Source organism: Girardinichthys multiradiatus, chromosome 11 (assembly GCF_021462225.1).
Source record: "Girardinichthys multiradiatus isolate DD_20200921_A chromosome 11, DD_fGirMul_XY1, whole genome shotgun sequence".
Classification (NCBI taxonomy): domain Eukaryota; kingdom Metazoa; phylum Chordata; class Actinopteri; order Cyprinodontiformes; family Goodeidae; genus Girardinichthys; species Girardinichthys multiradiatus.
The window spans coordinates 32,751,223-32,765,278 of record NC_061804.1 but is presented as its reverse complement, the minus strand read 5'-3'; the positions used below and the strand labels follow the sequence as shown (position 1 = coordinate 32,765,278).

Genomic DNA, 14,056 nt, shown 5'->3' with positions numbered 1-14,056 from the left:
GTTTACTGACCATGGTATCACTGTGCTCAATTGGCCTGCCAACTCTCCTGACCTGAACCCCATAGAGAATCTGTGGGATATTGTGAAGAGAACGTTGAGAGACTCAAGACCCAACACTCTGGATGAGCTAAAGGCCGCTATCGAAGCATCCTGGGCCTCCATAAGACCTCAGCAGTGCCACAGGCTGATTGCCTCCATGCCACGCCGCATTGAAGCAATCATTTTTGCAAAAGGATTCCCGACCAAGTATTGAGTGCATAACTGTACATGATTATTTGAAGGTTGACGTTTTTTGTATTAAAAACACTTTTCTTTTATTGGTCGGATGAAATATGCTAATTTTGTGAGATAAGAATTTTGGGTTTTCATGAGCTGTATGCCAAAATCATCTGTATTAAGACAATAAAAGACCTGAAATATTTCAGTTAGTGTGCAATGAATCTAAAATATATGAATGTTAAATTTTCATCATGACATTATGGAAAATAATGAACTTTATCACAATATGCTAATATTTTGAGAAGGACCTGTATGTGCAAAGGTTTTCCAATACTGTCTTCTTTTGGGAGGGTGCAAAGTAGAATTGTATATTTTACTATTGTGTTTTGTTTGGAAATTGATTGATAACCTACTGACAAAATATTTGAGTACTCGCTTATTATCTGCCAGATTTTCAGGTCTCTCAGATGTGTGAGAAACTAGAACAACTGGCTTGATTATGCCTTTGTTTGTTGGCATTTTATTGAGACTGATGGTAATACCATGTTTATATGTTTATCATTTATCAAGAAAAAAAGTGTTTCTGTGCACCTTTCGTGTTATCATCCTTAAACGTCTCTCATCATCCAATTGTATTTTGTAATTTGAAGTCCAGAACAGTCAATAAATAGATTTAGGAAAATTAGACTGATTACAAATTGATTTTATTAAAAAAAAAAATACATGAATGATGTCCTTAGTGTGAATAATCTGAAGCACAACAAATGTGGGTTTAAAATCTTTCATTTTTACCATTTTAGTCAGCACTAGCTGACTAAAACTAGGTGGAGGTGGCATAATTAGCTAATTGCAACGTACTTTTACCCCAGCATAAGCCCAGCCTGTCATTTGACTAATAAGACATCTGCCGTCTGAATCAGCGAAAGGGAAAATGTGACTTATTGGATGAAGACGGCTATTGAAAGTGAGGGCATGCATATTTAGCCAAAGCCTCAGCTGTGCGTGATGAAATTCTACAACATCTGGAGAGAAACTTTAATCATGAAACATTGAATAATGAGGCCTGGCAGAGCTAGAAACAGCCACTAAAATCACATGTCTGCTATTGTCTATTTCTATAGAAACACATTTTCTGTCTACTTTAGCAATCTTTACAAGAAAGTCAGCTCTACTGGCAGCAGTTTTTAAACAAAATCAGGAGCTACCTGTTTAGTTGAAACACAAGATGATGAGCTTTATGTCCTCTTTGTGTTACTGATTGTACTGGGAGACATTTTTGTTAGTATCTGGATACTAGCATCTGCTAGTATTGATGTTTCAAAGAAGCCTAAATGTTGCTATTTCCTTCATTGCAGACATATTTTTCATAGTATTCTGAAAAGTGGTGAACTAACCAAACAAAGCGCATCGGTTTATTTACAATGCCTTGCAAAAAGTATTCATACTCTTTGAACTTTTCCAATTTTTGTTACGTAGCATACAAATAACCATTTCGTCCCTGATTACATGAAGAAAAGTGAATATTAAAAGTTATTTAATAATATCATGTTAATTGTGCTTAGAGGGAATAAACCATTCCCTTAATGAAGACAAATGCATCCCACACTTTTCAGATTTTTATTTAAAATCATGTTTCATTGTGCCGTTACTTCACAAATTTTGGAAAGCTACAAAAGAAACCATCTGTTTTAACTGCAATAATTTAGCTAGAAATAGTACTTTACAATACTCTATACTAATGAGATTATTATTCCACCATTACAATCATTGTAACAATCAGAGACTTAAAGAGTCTATGTAAGTTTTACCTCATTCGTAAAGTAAATAGATTTTCTACAAGGTGTGCCTTTTAGTCTTTCTGAGAGGCACTCGACCTTTGATTGCTCACTTGTGTAATCATTTCAGAGGCAAAATATTTGAATCCAACAAGTCATGCAGGCTGCTGACCCACATTTTGGATTTCATCAGAGGAAAAAGGCAACCAGGAAGTTGTTAAAGCACACACACTGACACACAGAGGAAGTGCACAGGGAAAACAATAAAAGTCTTTAGCTTCTTGTTTTGCTAAATGGACATATTTTAGTAAATTAATCTTATATAAGTTAAAAATCTTTGATACACTAATAGTCTATTTAAGAAGTCGCTTTGACTGCTTCTAATACACATGTATTAATTTCTTTTTTTTTCTAAATGAAACATGCTCTCTCTCTCATACGCAGTGGGGCTCCCCTTAAGACTGTACCATTCAGGTTCTGAGTACAAACGCGTTTCTCACTCACAGAACATCCATACAGACGCCTTAATGGCATTAGGAATGGTATTATCTATCATGAAGATTGCAATCTGCCCTTCTGATGCCTCCCGCCGCTAGTTTCTTTCTGTCTTTGGTCTGCCTCTGCTTATATACCACTGTCGTCGTTAGCCGAGTATTGAGCTACCAGCTGACCTACTTTCTGCGCTCTCAGCCGCCCGGTCCTGTTTACAAGCCACAGCCAAGCCGAGGATGAGGAGTACTGTACCTGGGAAACAGACGGGTAAAACCCGCTGCTAAGCTTGAGAAAGCACAAAAAGAAGGACTACATTAAAATTAGCCGAGAGTTTTTGGATTATTGAGGAGTGTGACAGCAGCGCAGGAAGGGACACCGGCGCTTAATAACGCGTTAATAACTTGTTATGCAATTGAAGGCTTTGGGTGAATGAGCCGCTGCTAGTTGAGCTCGGCTGCTATGTTGGACTTTGAAGAGGAAAAATGACGGCGCCGGTTAAAGTGACGAATGGCTTTTCATTTCTGCCGGACACTCTTTCTTCAGGTATGTACGCTTTATACCTTCAGTTTGACCCAACTCTGTCATACTTGAGGCTGTCATTTTCTCTGTTTACATTATCACGAGTGGCCTCTTCCTAAATTAGAGGTGGGCGACCGCATGATTAGTCCTTGTTAATCATTTCTCAGGACGCTAAACTGCACCCGACGAGGGCTGTAAAATAGTGTTTAAGGAGGTTCGTTTTTCCTGGCAATTACAGGGCGCTCCTGAACGCTCCTTACGTGTTGTCAGCTCTCCAAGTGCCCTGATTTCAGGGTTGATATAACCATTTTTTTCACGTTGTAACCCGTCTGACATCCTTGGCAAACACTAATGGAGCTCAAGAAAAACGCGAGAAAACTAAATAATTTCTCAAGGGGCTTTGGTGTCATGTTACCCAACCTTACAGCTATAGATCTGCAGGAGTTCACAGTTTATTTTCGTGTTCGTTCACAGCGAGATATTTCTCCACCGTTTGATGGGTCGGTAAAGGGTTTGCACCGCTCTACAATCCTTTGATTTCTTTTGGCTTTTTCTGTTGAATTAATTTAGATATGCCTAACTCTATTTAAGACATCACAACCTACAATCTTGTGATGGACACGAAGTGGCACATAGTTGTGGAGTGGAGGAAGGAGAATACATGATTTTCAAAATTAGAGAGACATTTTTGTCAGTTCATTTTTGGAAAAAAAATTGATTGGATGCAGGCCATCTTTGAACAGTGGTTCACAAGTCTTGCTGTAGATTCTCAAATGTATTTCGGTCTGGACTTTGACTGAGCCATTCCAACATATGAATAGACTTTGATCTAAACCATTCCCTTGTAGCTCTGGCTGTAGTCTGCCTGATTTTAATGTTGCCCGCAACCTGCCACAGGTTATCTTTTGGGATTGCCTTGTATTCAGCTTCATCCATCTTCTCATCAACTCTGACCAGCTTCCCTGTCTGATGGAAAGAATCCCCAGAGCATGATGCTGTCACCACCATGTTGTGCACTGAGTGATTTGCAGTGTTAGTGTTCACACAAAAATCTTCATTTACTGTCTCATGTGACCAGAGCACGTTCTTCCACATTCCCTGTGTCGTCTACATGGTTTATAGAAAACTGGATTTATATCACTTTCTTTCAACTATGGCTTTGTTCTTACCACTCTTCCATAAAGGTCAGATTTGTGGAGTGTGCGACTAATAACTGTCCGGTTGACAGATGCTCTCACCTGAGCTATGGATTTCTGCCGCTCTTATAGAGTTACTATAGGCTTCTTTACTTGCTTCTGTTAGAAAGGCTCTTCTTGGCCATCCAGTCAGTAAACCTTTTGAGGCCTTTGCAGAACAGCTGTATTTATTCTGAGATTAAATGTACATAATTTCGGTGACTTCTGGAGGTAATTGGTTGCACAGAATTTTCTTTTGTGGCACCAGTATAGGGAGCTGAATACAAATGTTCACTACTTTGGATTTTTATTCCTAAAACATTTTGGAAACAATTTTCAATTTGCAGCTTTTATTATTCCCTTTTCTTCGACTAATAAAATATTAAAATGGAAAATCTGCATGATGTTGGCATTGTTATAATGCTGCAATATATTTGTTGTAGTCTGACTTTCCACATTGTGAAACAGATTTCTGATCTGTTTATTGCAATAGCTGTTTTTTTGCATATGCGTGAACTTATGTGACATTAGTGCCTTTCATTGCTTTATTATTAACTTATGCGCTATTGATTGGGGCAAAATTGACTACCTTCCACTCTGCTGCTGTGTTGTTTTAAGGGAATTGTGTATTTTTTATTGCTATTCTCTGGATCGGTCATTTGGGTCATGCACTGTAAACCCACACACACACACACACACAAAAACTATACAAAACATTAACAACAAATGTATTAATTTTCATTATACTGGATGCTAACTCATAAATCGTTAGACAAGTGACATTTTGGCATGTCCAGACTTATAGGAGAACAGCATAGTGTTCTATGGTGGTTATTATTACTTTTAGGTGAATATGAAAATGAAACAATGACTGGAAGGTGATTGTGTTGTTGCCAGCAATTTAAAGGCAATCTTTAACTTTACCATCCATCCGAAAATGTCTGATATACTTTCAGCTATTAACCCTTGGATTTAAAGTAATTTGCAGCATGCATTTTCAGATTTTAATAAAGCACAAAACTGTGGCTTTATTAATCCCCAGAGGGTAAAGATTCAACTAGCACTAAAATTCTTTCTTAAATATCTTCAATTGCCATTGGTAAGAGATGTAACAAAGTCTTTATTTTAATTATAAGAATAAAAGCCTCCCTTGTTCTCAGCTAATCTGATACAACTGAACAAAGTGGATTTTTTTTCCTGTCTTTGGGCTTACAGACTAAAGATAAACTGTACAGTGCTGAATTACTGTGTAAACACCATCTGTGCTGAAGCTTTTCCAGCCAACGAGGTTAGAAAACTTGACATTTCTTCCCCCGTACTGCCTTATTTTCAAACCTCGTTACTTGCGGCTTTGTGCTGAGTTCGACGATGTTGTAGAACAGCTGAAATTTATAGGTCTGAAAATGTAGGAGAAGCGTTGATTAAATCTGAACCTGATCACATGTGGCAGAAAATCCTTGAAGCTCCCATTCTTATTGGCTGGCAGAGATGGACTTACTGGCCATAGCCCAAACATTGATGTTAGACAGTTGTTTTGCCTTTGGCAGCCACAGGAAATATCTATTCTCAACACCTCTCATCTGTGGCTTAATTATGCCAACTACTGAGTAATGTTAAGTTTACAAATGATATCCATTACAGCCTGTTAGTATTACAGCTATGATCTATCATGTTAGAACATAAAAACACTCCAGCAGTTCAGATCTTTAATGTTTGCTTTGAAAAGATGCCAGACGACCAACTGGCAATCTTTTCAAACAGCAGAAGAGGTTTTTTTGCCGATTTATACGTTTCTTTTGTACACACACGTTGAAACTTCACTCCTTTCTCCTTCTATTTCTCTTACTATTGCATATCAGTTTATTTCTTTTGGTGGTTAAGTATTTTCCTGCGTTATCATGTGCTAAAAATGCTTATGTCTGATGTATAATTGAATTTAATTTAATTGTATAATAATTTTTTTCGAAAACTTTGTTTTACCATTTATTTCCACTTATTTTGGTTCTAATCCCACATTAGGTTAGTTGACTGTTAGTAAATATTACAGATTTTAACCCCATATCAAACCAGTGTAATTTTGACAGACATCCTGCTGGTAAATGTAATTTTTTGGAGTCATATAAGCATATTTATTTACCGGAGACTATCATATTATGGAAAATTACTTTAAATCATTAGTTGTCAATGCAGGAACGAAACATCACATGTCAGATGGTTTTACTAAATAGCTACAAAAAAATCAGGTATGAAATGGTGAAAAGGCAAAGCGACCAGCACCTGCAGAAACATCCAGTTGAAGCTTAAAATCCAAAAGGTTTTGAATTGAAACAGCAACCTCTGAACTAGAAAAAATAAGGGCTTCCAAAAACAGAACACGATTATATCTGTTTGCAGTATTTTATACGTAACTGAACATTTCACTTTTTAGGGTTAACACGACATCCTGATTTATGAGAATGAGGAGAGACATTTTATTTGTGGGAAAAATAAGGTTTTACAAATCGCAAACTCTGATTTAAAGAACCTGAAACGAATGCAGGAAATTTCAGGTTTATGGTTGAATAGACCATATTTTGTAGTTTGTATTCTTATGTAATTCTAATATTGCCCTATAACCCCCTAAAATTAAAAACAACTATACTGAAATCCTGCTTTTTTGTGTTTTAACAAATATATATCTTAAAATATACAGATATATGCAAAGGATTTATTTTCAGTGCAGAAGTATCAAGCTCACACTTGATTTGTCAAAGTATTTTACATTTTTATTAACGCTGTCCAGACTAAAATAAACGGTAAGTAAACAGGTTAACTCAAGTATTACTTCCTCTCCTACTTCAAAATAAGAGCCTCAAACATATATACAGGATGTAAAAATGAAAGCAGACACCTTAAGATCTGGAGCCCAAAGTAATAGCTTCACCGGAGAAAGTTGCACTTACAACAACTGGATATTGCTTCTCTTTGATGAGAAACATCATGTCTAATATTGTGTTGGATGACCCAAAAACAGGACAGCACCGGCTTGTAAAATCCAAACACTCAGGTTTATTTTCGGAGCCGGGGTCAAAACCAGGTGTACAGTCTGCATGGCAGGCTGCACAGACAGAGTTTGGTAACAAATTAAGGGTCAGATATTTAAGAGCAATCATCAGTTTTCTGGACAGCAGAAGATGGGAAAAAAAGCAAAAACAAGCTGAGGTACAACCCACCGCAATTATTTAAATGCAAAGGAAAACTGGAAAGAGTCAGGGTGAACATAGAGAAAGCAGATGAATAATGACTGACAGCCAACAGGTGTAAAACACAGCGGTGGACTGACTATTTGAACTGAACAGATGTTAAGAGAAGACAAAGTTTAAAAGTACCAAAAAAAAAACATCTGTAAAATTTTAGGGTTTTATTTTGAAAATGTATTTTAAATTCAAGAGTACAAGTTAGCTGGAAAGTGGCATAATCCCATTTTGTTTGAATTTGGATTGTAACATTTCCCATCAATAATGTTGCAGCAATAAAGTTGAGATTTTGATGTGTTGAGAGAAACAGTGTTTGACTACAAACATCATGGTTTATCATGGTTTCAGATCTGTGTCGAAGTGTAATGGAGGCGTGAATGGTTGCGTATTACATTCCATAACCATCTTGACGGAGAGCTGCCGCGCTCAGCTATGACGATGTAGACTTTTTTCCCAGAAGGAGCTCTAGTTGTTCTAGGAAACCATCATTTCTTGCACTGAGTTTCCTTTTGGGAATGCCATATGCAAACTATAAGTAACGATCCATTCCCATTCCCTGGTACAGTGTGTTAACAAACTGTGTTGATAATAAATTTAAACCTTAGCGGCTTGTGTTATGAGGTGAAGTTCATAGAAATAAGTAAATGTGGAACTTAATCATTTTGAGCTGTTCACCCTGCAAGTTATTGTTTAGCCATCATACAGTAAAAAGAATGTGGTTTCACTTTACACACAGCTTTACAGTGAGAAGTAACATGGATTCAAGCTGCCAACATTAAAAGAAAGCAATACATTCACAAAACATCTGTACTAACAGATTTACATTGTTTTTTTTTAGAAAATGACACTTTTTCTCATTGGAAAATAAATAATTAAAAGTAAGGAATTCTGGAATATATTGTTTTTTTTTTTTTTTTGGATTTACACGGTGAAATGCTTTGACAGTACGATCTCTGCAGTATCTATATGTGTTTTTAAGAGAAAAGATGCAGTTTTTCTCCATTGATTAAGACTTACTCAATTTTCTGCAATGTTTCTGAGCTAAAACCACATCTGTCGAGAGATTTCAGATAACTGCATGATCCAGAATGTTTGCAGAAATCTGGGCAATTGTTATTAATCTAAATGGTTTTACTACAAAGATTTAAAACAAAAATGCTCAATGTACCCACAAATGCTGCTAATATAACATGAATTATTTAATCAACAAAAATGTCTAAACTTTTTTATTGTTATTTAAAACATAATAAAAAAGGCTCTTTGAAGAATCCTGTATAATATGAAACCTGTATAAAGGAACATTTAAATTCCCATTTTGGATTAATAAAATATTTTTGAATTTAATTGAACTGAATTGAATTATATCTAATTTAGAATTTTAGAACTATGGGTGTTTTGAAAAATGAATTACTAAACTACTTCAGCCACAAATAAGGAGAATAAGTTTAGTGTAATTTTATTTAAGTCAATGTCAGCTAAAACAGAGATAATTTTTAACAGATGCGTACAGGGATAAAAAACCTGAAATAAAATACAAAATAAACGCCTGCTGAGTTTGGTAACAGTTTTCATATAGATGCAGTTATAGAGCAGCATCTTATCCCTTTTTGCCTTATTGCTCTTTATAGTAACACTGGAATGACACACTTATATTAGCTGATTTTAGGCTACCTTCTCTGGTAGCAAGCCCGGAGCCTGCTGCTTCACACAAAGTCCACTCTTGACTTCTCTACTGTATTTCAAAAAAAGTGTAACCTTAATGACAGTGATGGGCAGTGCAGCTTTTGCTTTAAAGCGATGACTGTCTCCTGTGTAAGCATAGGAAATATGAGGGAGTGGAGGACAATTTGCAGAATCAGGTGAAGGAGGGGGGTGGAGCATGGAGCAACTTTGATCCATGCAGCTGATTCATGCAGCCGAAGAAAATAAAACTGCTTTTAAAACCTCTGTATACCTTGACACTGGAAACCGCCTCAGGAATTAGTAACTGTTGGTGGTAAACAGAGTTTATGTCTTAGAAAACTGTTTCCTTTTCAACCTCCATACCATTTTAATTAGCTGGTTAACATTAGAGCCTTCATGTTCAAATTAAAGGGCTAATCTAATGTTTTACATGTTATTTAGACGTTTTTTTTTACCTTTACAGATTGAATTGGGGACATTTTGGAATATAGCACTTACTCAAAACTGATAAAACACAATCAGAAGAAGCAAAATACATGGGCAAAGAATTACTGAAAAACATGTCTTGAGTTTCTAAAATTGAGAACATTAGTGCATTGGTTTTAGACTATTTAGTTATCACTTTTGATCTATGGAAAGCATTATTCAGTCTCCTTAAATACTACTGGTTCCTAACATAATCATATACTAAATGACGCCAAGAATGTTAGTAATGTGCGATTTCAAATATGTCTTTATGTTTTTATCATGCACAATTTTAGGAACACCTCCAATTGCAATATTATTGTGAAGATTTTGGTTGCGATTAACCAACATTTTTCCAAGAGCTCCTCTCTCTTTTCCCTAATCATGACATTCCCACTACACTCTGTGATCTTTAGGGTCACTATATTCTGCATCATTATTCTACTGAATAAGTCAGATCCATATAATGGAGATTATTAGGATTTAAACTAAACCTGGATCTGATAAACTTGACTCTTACTCTTGTTGCACAAAAATTGACTATGGCTCAGTTCATTTTGGCTCAAGTTGTCCTCCAAGACCAGTTACGTATAATATTATCCACACGCATGCTGTGGGAGTGTTAAAAAGGTCTAAGATAACATAGAAAGTACTTCGGTAAGAAAAAATGACTGCTGTTTTTAGATATCCTTATCTCTTTGTCAGAATTTATTGCTCTTTCATTGAGAAAAGACATAAAACTTTATCAGCCATTGTAAAGAGGAACACAGTCTTTTTATTAGTTTTTTCATCTTGTGTTTCTGTTAAGTATGTTATTTCTGTGATAGTGGACTTTATTGTATTGTAATGACTCAACTAGCAATTTATGCCACAATCTTGCCTGAGGCAACATCTTATTTACATAGAATAAAACAAGCACTGATGACTGCCTGCATTAAAATAACTCACCACATTTTAATCAAAGTGAAGGCAAGTATGTGTAGTTAGACAATTCAAATTGGTAGCTTACAGTGTTGCCTATTGACCAGTATGAGGAACAAAATGTTCTGAAATTTTGCTCAGTTGTTTTTACCCGGGACCACAATCTTTAAATCAGTTGTTATGTTTCTATTAGAGGTTTATGCTGCTTTTTGTTCAAGCCTACCATAAAGAAAATGTGTGCAGAAGGTTGCTGCACTCTGATTTCTGCTGAGTTATTAAAAGATATGCCTGCCTCCGGCTGATTTCTTGGTCAGGAGAGCTCCTCCTGGTGTAAAACCCTCATTTAGTTGGAAAGTACGTTTCCCAAGTGGACATACTTTATTTACCTTACATTGCATTTTAAATGATTCTACAGGAACACTTTAAATTTAACTCGCAATAATTAGCACATCTTCTATAAAACCACAGTTCAGTGTTTTACAAGACCAGTTTTAATACTTTATTTTCTGAACACCACTACCTCAACCACACCGAAAGTGTGTGGAGTACAGTGGGTTTGGAAATGACTCTTTTTGATGTAGTACTTCAATTTCCAAATGCTTACAAGTAATTCCAAAATTCATGGATGAGCAGCTTCCTGGCCAGGTGTGGCTCAGTTTGAGAGAGCGCTGCGAAGTTAACAACTTGATGCAATCGACGGTCCAGTGTTGTTACATGTTCGTTCAGGAGGATGGTTCCTGCAGACTCAGTGATTGACGCAATCTGCTAAAAAACTGATCTTGTCTGCATCGTTTGATAACTAGAATTAGATTGGAATAGGGCTGCAACTAACGATTATAATCGGTTAATCTGTGGCCTATTTTGTCGATAGTAGGGTTCAATTGAAGGCAGGAAGCAGGCAACTTCCCAAGCAAAACTGGAGTCTGGAGAGTGGAAAGAAGGGTTTGGGAACATATGGCTTCCACATCATCTGCTGATCAGGGTGAAGGAAGAGTTATGGCATGGACATGTAGTGATGCCACTGGAACTGGGTCAGTGTTGGTTTCTGACTAGACAGCTGCCGACCGGATCTATAGAGTGAACTATGAAGTGTAAAGAAGCTTTGCATTCATTCAGTTTCACTTAAAATTAACAAAAACAGTATACATGGACAAGTTTGAACTGTTTTTGGCTTAGCTGGACAGACTTATTTACTTAAGGCAGAGAAACCTAAAACTAAGTGACCACAATAAAGCCCAGGTTGAGGTTCTTTTGTGTGTTTTATGTATTTTTTCTTTATGTATGCCTATGCTAATCTGTCTACAACATGTTTACAATGTTATAATTGTTTTCTCTTTTCACAGGATTCTACAGGACTTCAGGGGAATCAAGGAGGTGGTGGGTAACTGGTCCCCTGTAGGTTTTTCCAATAGAGCGTTCCGACAAGGTCAGAACTGATGGGACTTCCAAGACTTCAGAAAGGGCCTGTTTGGCAGAGGGAGTGAATATGGACAACCTTTCAGACTTCGGCGGCCCGTGTCCGTCCACCCTTAGGAAATGGGAGTGAGTATCAAACCACACTAACATTGGTGTTTAGTCATAAATAGATTTATGCCCCACTTATACAACTGCATGCCTACGGATTAGAGTGTATTGTTTAAATTATTTAGCAATACTTTATTAAGCAAAGTTTACATATATCTCCTTAATGAAAGTTTTATCTGTATAAGGTATTTTTTAAAGACTTAAAAGAAGCTCAACATATTCCATGTTTTTTAAAACGTGGGGTTAATACACACTCCTCTACAGGTTTTGTTATAGGATTTAAGTCTGAGGACTGAAATGTTTGTGATGCAATATTAATTTAATGATTTTATGTCCACTGAACAATTTTGATATGGTTTTGGCCATAGCTTTTGGATCAGTATCTTAATGAAAGAGCCAATGGCAACACATTTTCAGTTTTTAGGCAAAAATCAAAAATTTGTTACTGAAAAATCTCCTGGTATTTTAAAGAGTTCAAGATCCCATGCACTCTGACAAGGTCCACAGATGCCGGTGGTGGAAAAACAGGCCCACAGCATCATAGAACCTCCATCATACTTAACTTAGTACTGTTTGTTGCCAAAAATCTAAATCTTAATCACGTTGCTCTTTCGCATTATACAACTTGATCCCCCGAGATCACAGGCCTCAAGCACTTTCAGATCATGCAGGGGTTGCAGAACCAAAAGGGTGTGTTCTCCAACTGGCCGCTTTCATCTGGATTTTCTCTTCTGGAAAACCCTACACTCTGTGTCTAAACTGTGCACAAGCCTGCTGTCTAAAATACATTCAGTTCTTTAAATATGAGCAAAGCCGTTGTGCATCATCCTCAGCATGTTATTATTTGCATTAGATACTGCTGATCAACATGTTTCTCATGTCCTATGGAGACTGGAGGATGGGATGATGTCTCCGTTCTTTGGTCACCAGCAGACTGTGCTGCTGCACCTGATATCTTTGCTTTGTAGTGCACCACACTGGTTCCAGAGTCCTGTATTACCACTTACATCTTGTATTGGTACACTGCATATTGGTTTTTACCTACTGGAGCAGGGGCATAATAGAGATGGGTCAACTGTAACCCACATATAGTGTCGGGACCTTTCAGTTGATTGTGATGGATAATAAAGATGGAACCACGGAATGAAAGAAATGATCTTAGGAGTCCCACTAGACTAGAAAGCTCCACATGTTTACGTTTGTTAAGGTAGGACCCCTGGTTGCGCGCCTACTGATTTTAGTTTTTGTGTCCTAATTGGTTCCTTTAAAAGAAGAGAAAGACATGAATTACCTCAATTTTAAATAGGAACTATTATGGATGCCAATAAATGTGGCACTGCTGATTTTGTTAAAAATAATTATTTCCTAGCATGAGATTTATCTCCACTGAATAAAAGTATAAAGTAAGTGGATGGATTTTGCTACATTTTTCATTGTGGCATTTTACCACTGCAATGAAAGATGCATTTATTGTAAATCTTTTTATGCAAAAATCTGTAGGGTTGCTGTAGATTTTTTTCATCTACAACAGTTACCTGATTAAAGTTGAGAGTTTCCAGGACCTTGAACTGGGTTACCAGGTTATGCTCACAGAGTAACGGCAGAAACTGTGGAGATTTCACCATTTGTCTCCGACCCTGGTTGGAATTTGTCTGGATGAGCTTTTCCTCTACATGTTCAACTTATTAAGAGACAAGTTAATTATCACCAAGCCTATTGACACATATTTATACATGTCCCTTGGGTGAATGGTAGTATCTAGGTCATTTTATGCTTCTGCTTCATTATCAGCTGGCACACTGTCACACCTTACCTATTGAAAAAGCTGAGTCACTGTTGATGTTCGGCAAAAATGTTACTTGCTGTTGTAGTGTGTTAAAAAGTCAAACATGTCGTGGCGTTAGCCGGAAACAATATATTTGATTTGTCTGTCCTTGTGCTTGCAGTACGAACAGCTGTGTGGAGGACTTAATGGATGAAGATGAGAAGGACAGGGCAAAAAGGTAACTTATCCTGCCTACATGTTTACTGTTTTATGTGTTAGTTT

The 14,056-nt window shown here is 36.8% G+C and overlaps 1 protein-coding gene across 1 annotated transcript in view; it reads left to right on the top strand.

The window, feature by feature from the left end:
- Nucleotides 1-2,478: 2,478 nt before the first annotated feature.
- The window catches only part of npas2 (neuronal PAS domain protein 2), a 41,495-nt gene continuing 29,917 nt past the window's right edge, over nt 2,479-14,056 (top strand). Inside the window, exons 1-3 of the mRNA XM_047379290.1 lie at nt 2,479-3,029; nt 11,829-12,027; nt 13,956-14,012. Of these exons, the coding sequence (XP_047235246.1) occupies nt 11,972-12,027; nt 13,956-14,012 (113 nt within the window). The 5' untranslated portion in view covers nt 2,479-3,029; nt 11,829-11,971. The remainder of the gene's footprint in view (nt 3,030-11,828; nt 12,028-13,955; nt 14,013-14,056) is intronic.